General features: G+C 32.8%; 1 protein-coding gene across 1 annotated transcript in view; it reads right to left on the minus strand.

Moving 5' to 3' along the window:
- LOC138309613 (MAM and LDL-receptor class A domain-containing protein 1-like) overlaps positions 1-3,830 on the minus strand; it is a 71,350-nt gene extending 67,520 nt beyond the window's left edge. The window contains exon 1 of the mRNA XM_069250836.1: positions 3,672-3,830. Within this exon, the coding sequence (XP_069106937.1) occupies positions 3,672-3,771 (100 nt within the window). The 5' untranslated portion in view covers positions 3,772-3,830. The remainder of the gene's footprint in view (positions 1-3,671) is intronic.
- Positions 3,831-9,098: the final 5,268 nt, after the last annotated feature.

A 9,098-nucleotide genomic window follows, 5' to 3' on the forward strand; every position in this document is an offset into this window, starting at 1 on the left:
TTCAATTGTAGTTCAATAGACTTGAATTGTTTTAGTTTCGGAGAACGGCGGGTACATGTTACGTAAATTCGAATATTTGGGTGATGTAACTCATTGTAGCATGATACATTTATATGCTCATAAATTAATTGTTTTGTTCGGAGAGCGGCGGGTACATGTTACGTACTTCGAATATTTTGGGTGATGTCACTCATCTTTAGGCCATCGATATATATATTATTTAAATGTTATTGATTTTGGGAATCTTTTGTTTCGGAGAGGTAATGGGTCTTCAAATACATAAGGATAACTTTGATATACATGTGGAGTGATATTCAGATGATCATTACCTTAGTAGTTAGTCATGGGAAATACCTATCTATTACACGAAGATCCCTCAATATATGCCACCAGCAGAAAGAATTAATTTCTCCAATCTGTTTCTATGGTTACATACCGTGACGCGCACGCTCGAAGCTCGTGGGTGTAGATTTCATTATATATATAATTTCCACTACATTTAAGAAATTTAAAAGCTGACCCTTGATTTGACCAATATAATACTAGTCCTAGGGCTACTCGGGATTAAGATTTAAAGTAAATTCACAAGTACAAAATGTACACATCAATGATATCACGGATATACCCAGAGATAGATGGTTAGATAGGACAACATATCGGCTGAATCATTTCACCTAGAGCATATACACTTGAGCAATCACCTTTAAAACACCGTAAATTACTAATGACGAAATCGTTCAATAAATTAGGAACACCTGTGTACGGCCAGTGCCCATGACGTCATGGACTTCTGGAAGTTGATGTTGTGGTGGACAGTCAAAATACGCTACTTAAGACTCGGTCAGGGTAGGGGGCATAGTAGACAAGAACCCAGGCTTTAAGTCATATATATGGCAATCAAATACACTATAAAGGGATTAACATTTACCCGCTAAAATATTTAAATATATGATTATGTCACATAATTGTTTCTTTCCCATCTCGCAGACCAAGCCAGATAGGTTATAGATAACAATCTTATTTGGTCCGGACACGTTTTTATTTAAAGACTAAAAACTAACCAATATAGCCGAAAACCTTTCACGGTTTAATTTGGACACAATCGGTACGTTTCGGCCCTATACGTCCCATGTTTACTTTGGACACAATGTGTACGTTTCGGCCCTATACGTCCCAAACCTTTCACGGTTTTTTAAAAATTGGACACAATCGGTACGTTTCGGTCCTATACGTCATACGATACGATATTTTGTTACAATCCTAATTACTTCATCGTTAACATATAAGGCACACAGGACTTATATTTTTAATAATTTTTTAAGAAACTTTTTTTTGTTTGTTTCAGAAACGTAGAGGACCTTAAAGTTATGTGCCGTAATTGGGCGAAAAAATTTTGAAATTTTTCTTCTACATTTTAAAACTGACCATTTTTGATGAATTAAGCTTCATTCAAATCTTCAGATGCCTTATAAATGTAAAACAACTATGTGCTGTAGAATTGTTGTTTGTTTATGCCCTTTGTATGTTTAGAATGGAAAACTTTCTGCAAAAATCACTTAACAATTAACCATAATACTAAAGAGTAAAATGGAATTGTAGATCAAATTTTCTTCATAGTCTGAACGTAGGTATTCATTTCGCTTCACTATAGATGTAAATATAATGATTTTTGGCAGTATTGTCAAAAGTTCATGTTCAGTTCTTATTGTATACTTTTAAAATTAAAACCAATAAATTTAAAGCGCTGTAATTCTCAAAATGTGTGATGAAAAACATTAAAAACTTATCTTTATTCGTGAGTTTAAAAATTAACGGCATTACACAAAACTTTAATATTATATGATAAAGAGGGTCGCAAATGATATAATTACTATATGTAAACAGGATAATTTTACACCAACACATTCCCATGGCGAACGTTTCTTTACTTACAATAACATACACGTAGAGTATGCATTTTATATTATCCGGCTTTTACCCACTCACAAAACCCATTACCAAACTACAAGTTATTGTAATGTCGACTGGAAAATAGTTGATCCAGGCAACAGAAAAGAAATTCTCATGAATCTATCTTGGAATATTATATTAATGCAAAATTTATTTGTTTATGTGTAATACACTAAGTATAATGGAATTATATTCGACGCTCTATTAATTTGATAGAGGTCAAAGGCCAAGCATTCCGAATCTTTGCTATCGTTACCGGTTTGTCCTTTAGAAAGACCCAATGATCCCCGTCACATCAGGGATATCATTTTACGCAAGTATACATTTAATGCATTATATGTACAAGACCAAATTATGGAGGGTTGCCAACAAACACCCTGCGTGCAGTTTTATTAAAGAGACGCCGAGCTAAGGTGGAAAACAATAGAATTACTTGTATTTAGTTTTCTTGTGTAGAAAATGTCCGATATCAATACTAAACGTATTTTTCTGATGGTAGCACAGTATGTAGGGTGCAAATATGAAAATTCGATAGTTCAATATTAATGATGGCTCAAAATGCATTAGGACTGTGTAAAGGGACAGGTAATCGGCATAATGAGGAGCGATTTTCACAGGTTCGGCCGTATATACAAATGTCCGGTACAGAGGCCACATGCGGGCTAAACCCTAGCGTATAATCGGTATGTACATGTAATGACAAGTCAAACGTTTCAAAATAAAATAAAATAAAAAATTTATTCATTTTTTTTAATATATGCGATAAACATATATGTTAAATATTTTTCATATATATATGATAGATATATACATATGTTCAAAATGTACTCAATATCTGTACGATGTTTTAAATACGAGGCGTTTAAATAAGTGATGATTTAGAAATATATACGTGATAAAAAGCCTATTGCATTAAGTCGACGTGAATAGCTCGATTGTCGATGCATATATGTAGGGTATTTTATTAAATGTAGCATGGAGATTATCACAAACACTTATCTAACTTTGGAATCGAGAAAACCCTTCATTTAATTGAAAACTTTCATTTATATCTGAGAAAACAGTCCAAAGACCGAAGGTAGAGAACGACTGGACAATCTATAGTTCATCCTTGATCAGCTCATAAAGTGGAAAATAGCGTCATCTGTAACGTCGATTCTGATTGGACGATATTGATTTACCGTATATGGAATTATAAGGATTCACACGAATAGATTTTCACTTTAGAGATAAATACCCGACAAAAAAACTAAATACATGTAAGTTGGAAGTTGTTTTCGAGTCCTTGTGGTATGCACAGATATATAGATTACATAAGATTATCGCGATGATATCTGGAGCACGTGTAAAGAGTCTACCATCGGCTCTGATATTTGGATATATTGGCTGGACATTTCCCACGATTAGTCAGCCTTTCGTACACTTCCACGAGGTGCAATACGTCATTTACAATAACATTCCTTTACATTATAATTACTTTCTATTCACGTGCTGCACCCGAGAATTTCACAGAAACCGATAACAATAGTGTACTATAAAAGTTACATTGGCAAAATTATTAAAACCGTTCAAAAAGGTTTTGAAATCACATAAAGAACAGCTATTTCGCCAGGGTAATGAAACATATATATATATATATATATATATATTGTCTATTTAAACATACCCAGATATTTATTACATTATTACAATAAACGTATTTTTTATAATAATTCACTTACTTTTTTCTTCCTCACTCTTTAAGACGTAGCCAGAAATGGAGTGTAATACTACCACGAAACATATAATTCTAACAAACGACATCTTTGTCCTGGTCAGCATGCCTCGCGCACACCTGGTCCTTCTGATGAACTACAGCCTAGTGTGCTGGGTAAAATACACCCGCGTCTCACGCCTCATGTACCGATCATCGGTCAACTCGTTCCTGATTGGTTATACATTGCAGATCGAGAGTTTTGATTGGATGACAATGCGTCCGTACCACCCGCGCACGTGAAAGTTGACTACCATGATAAGAATGACTACGTGGACAGTTTAGTTGGTATAGAATCTAAATTAGCTCGTCATAAAGTTGTACATACAATTATTTATTTTGATATATATAGATATACAATGTACACTATTTCGAGAATTACAAAAAAACCCAAAACAACTTGGTTAAATAATCTTTCATGATATTGAGAAAATTTAATTAGTGATATAAATTACCAAGGACGTATTGCGGGTGCGAGGGTTACCGTCTTTCTTTCTGAAGCGGGCCGTCATTTCATGAGCTGTCGTATTTTTAACGAAAATTTAAGACACATCCTCTAAATATACCCTCCTTAAAGCAAATAATATACGTTGTGAAAATTAATAAACTTTACATTGGTGTTTCGTTTGACTCGATAAGACAAGTATTTGTTGAGAAAAATGGTTTTTATTCCCGGTTCATAGGCGTCTCGCGTGGTGTTTAGTAATATAAAGACAGTCACGAATCCTTCTCGCTTATAAATCCCTGAAAACATAGTAGAACTTCCACACGAATATAATTTACGTCATTAGATCTGCTCGGCTAAATTATTGAAATTAATATTACTGACGGTAAAGAGTGAAACACAATCAGTTTATATGGAAACACTTTTGGTTAAAACACCAAGAAAGTTTGTTTAGTTGGTACACCCATAGAACTAATATACGTACCCGGCCTACTATACCTTTCGGCCATTTTCTGTCTAAAAGTCTTTTGAGCTACGTCCAACACAGTAGCATTCATACTTTTTTTCTCAATTTTTGCCAAATATAAAATCTAGAACATTAAATGATAAATGTCACTGTAAAATGGACCATTTCAGTGATAATGTATCTGATACAGTTATTACAGAAATTATTAAAAGAAAATCATATATTTTTTATTTTATCAAACCATATTGAGGACAATGAATTAATATAACTTTTGAACACGTTTTGTTCAATCTGATACGGTTTTTGAACTAGTTAATTCTAGTGCATACACATGAGTACATTGGTATGTAGAGACAAAAAATAAGTATTACACGGCAATGATATGTAGAGACAGGAAATATGTATTACACAACATTGATATGTAGAGACAGGAAATATGTAGTAAATGACATTGATATGTAGAGACAGGAAATATGTAGTACATGACATTGATATGTAGAGACAGGAAATATGTAGTACATGACATTGATATGTAGAGACAGGAAATATGTAGTAAATGACATTGATATGTAGAGACAGGAAATATGTAGTACATGACATTGATATGTAGAGACAGGAAATATGTAGTACATGACAATGATATGTAGAGACAGGAAATATGTAGTACATGACATTGATATGTAGAGACAGGAAATATGTAGTACATGACATTGATATGAAGTAGTAAATAATGTAGTACATGACATTGATATGTAGAGACAGGAAATATGTAGTACATGACATTGATATGTAGAGACACATGACAATGATATGTAGAGACAGGAAATATGTAGTACATGACATTGATATGTAGAGACAGGAAATATGTAGTACATGACAATGATATGTAGAGACAGGAAATATGTAGTACATGACATTGATATGTAGAGACAGGAAATATGTAGTACATGACATTGATATGTAGAGACAGGAAATATGTAGTACATGACATTGATATGTAGAGACAGGAAATATGTAGTACATGACATTGATATGTAGAGACAGGAAATATGTAGTACATGACATTGATATGTAGAGACAGGAAATATGTAGTACATGACATTGATATGTAGAGACAGGAAATATGTAGTACATGACATTGATATGTAGAGACAGGAAATATGTAGTACATGACATTGATATGTAGAGACAGGAAATATGTAGTACATGACATTGATATGTAGAGACAGGAAATATGTAGTACATGACATTGATATGTAGAGACAGGAAATATGTAGTACATGACATTGATATGTAGAGACAGGAAATATGTAGTAAATGACATTGATATGTAGAGACAGGAAATATGTAGTACATGACATTGATATGTAGAGACAGGAAATATGTAGTACATGACATTGATATGTAGAGACAGGAAATATGTAGTACATGACAATGATATGTAGAGACAGGAAATATGTAGTACATGACATTGATATGTAGAGACAGGAAATATGTAGTACATGACATTGATATGTAGAGACAGGAAATATGTAGTACATGACATTGATATGTAGAGACAGGAAATATGTAGTACATGACATTGATATGTAGAGACAGGAAATATGTATTACACAGCATTGATATGTAGAGACAGGAAATATGTAGTACATGACATTGATATGTAGAGACAGGAAATATGTAGTACATGACATTGATATGTAGAGACAGGAAATATGTAGTACATGACATTGATATGTAGAGACAGGAAATATGTAGTACATGACATTGATATGTAGAGACAGGAAATATGTAGTACATGACATTGATATGTAGAGACAGGAAATATGTAGTACATGACATTGATATGTAGAGACAGGAAATATGTAGTACATGACATTGATATGTAGAGACAGGAAATATGTAGTAAATGACATTGATATGTAGAGACAGGAAATATGTAGTACATGACATTGATATGTAGAGACAGGAAATATGTAGTACATGACATTGATATGTAGAGACAGGAAATATGTAGTACATGACATTGATATGTAGAGACAGGAAATATGTAGTACATGACATTGATATGTAGAGACAGGAAATATGTAGTACATGACATTGATATGTAGAGACAGGAAATATGTAGTACATGACATTGATATGTAGAGACAGGAAATATGTAGTATGACATTGATATGTAGAGTACAGAAATATGAGTATGTATACAAGACATTGATATGTAGAGACAGGAAATATGTAGTACATGACATTGATATGTAGAGACAGGAAATATGTAGTACATGACATTGATATGTAGAGACAGGAAATATGTAGTACATGACATTGATATGTAGAGACAGGAAATATGTAGTACATGACATTGATATGTAGAGACAGGAAATATGTATTACACAGCATTGATATGTAGAGACAGGAAATATGTAGTACATGACATTGATATGTAGAGACAGGAAATATGTAGTACATGACATTGATATGTAGAGACAGGAAATATGTAGTACATGACATTGATATGTAGAGACAGGAAATATGTAGTACATGACAATGATATGTAGAGACAGGAAATATGTAGTACATGACATTGATATGTAGAGACAGGAAATATGTAGTACATGACCATTGATATGTAGAGACAGGAAATATGTAGTACATGACATTGATATGTAGAGACAGGAAATATGTAGTACATGACATTGATATGTAGAGACAGGAAATATGATATGATATGTAGAGACAGGAAATATGTAGTTACATGACATTGATATGTAGAGACAGGAAATATGTAGTACATGACATTGATATGTAGAGACAGGAAATATGTAGTACATGACATTGATATGTAGAGACAGGAAATATGTAGTGATATGTAGAGACATATGTATACATGACATTGATATGTAGAGACAGGAAATATGTAGTACATGACATTGATATGTAGAGACAGGAAATATGTAGTACATGACATTGATATGTAGAGACAGGAAATATGTAGTACATGACAATTGATATGTAGAGACAGGAAATACATGTATTACATGACATTGATATGTAGAGACAGGAAATATGTAGTACATTGACATTGATATGTAGAGACAGGAAATATGTAGTACATGACATTGATATGTAGAGACAGGAAATAATGTAGTAAATGACATCGATATGTAGAGACAGGAAATATGTAGTACATGACATTGATATGTAGAGACAGGAAATATGTAGTACATGACATTTGACTTTATGTAGAGACAGGTGAGTAAATATGACATTGTAGTACATGACAGGAAATATGTAGTACATGACATTGATATGTAGAGACAGGAAATATACCATGACATTGATATGTAAGTAACTATAGGACATATGTAAGTACATGAACTACTATATGTAATAGACCTGAAACTAACTATTAACATTGACACGCATTGATAACTAGAGACAGGAAATAAGATTACCATACATAAGATATTGTACTGTTAATTAAAACACTTACATTGATATTAGTGAATTAACTACATGGAAGTATGAAGAACATGACTTGGCTATAGTATATCTGACTAACCTGAACATGAACTGATTAACTTATTTATGAGAACATGACTTACTATTACATGAACAAGACCTACATTTAATCTGATACCTGATTAACTATTACATGAACATGACTTGATATTACTGTATTACATGAAAAACACTTACTGTTACATGAATCTGACTTAGTACTACATGGACCAGACTGCCTGTTACATACTGAACTAACCTAACAATGAACCTGGCAATAGCATGAACCTGACTAACTATTACATGAACCTGACCTAACTATTATAACGAACCTGATTAACTATTTAAATGAACAAGGCCTATTATGTTACATGAACCTGACTAACTAATAACATGAACCTGACTATTACTATTACATGAAGTCTGACATACTATTACATGAACATGACTTACTATTACAAGAACCTGGCTAACTATTACATGATACATGAACATGACTTACTATTACATTAACACTGACTTACAATTACATCAACCAGACTAACTATAACAAATACCTAGACTAACTATTATATGAAACCAGACGAAACCATGACATAACCTACTAAACTTACTTACTAGTTACATGAACCAAATTATTACCTGAACCTATACTATATCTGGAACAACTATTACAATTACATGAACTGACTGACTATTACATGAACTGACTTACTATTACACGAACCTGACTATTACTATATATTACATGAACCTTAGAACTACTGTAACCTGAACTTACTATTAACATGATCTGACTTTAGTATTACACGAACCTGACTTACTATTACATGATCTGACTTAGTATTACACGAACTGACTTACTATTACATGATCTGACTTACTATTACATGAACCTGACATTACTATTACAAGACAATTCGATGACCTGACTTACTATTACACGAACCTGATTTACTATTACATGACCTTGGACTTAGTAT

Source organism: Argopecten irradians, chromosome 15 (assembly GCF_041381155.1).
Source record: "Argopecten irradians isolate NY chromosome 15, Ai_NY, whole genome shotgun sequence".
NCBI classification, from domain to species: domain Eukaryota; kingdom Metazoa; phylum Mollusca; class Bivalvia; order Pectinida; family Pectinidae; genus Argopecten; species Argopecten irradians.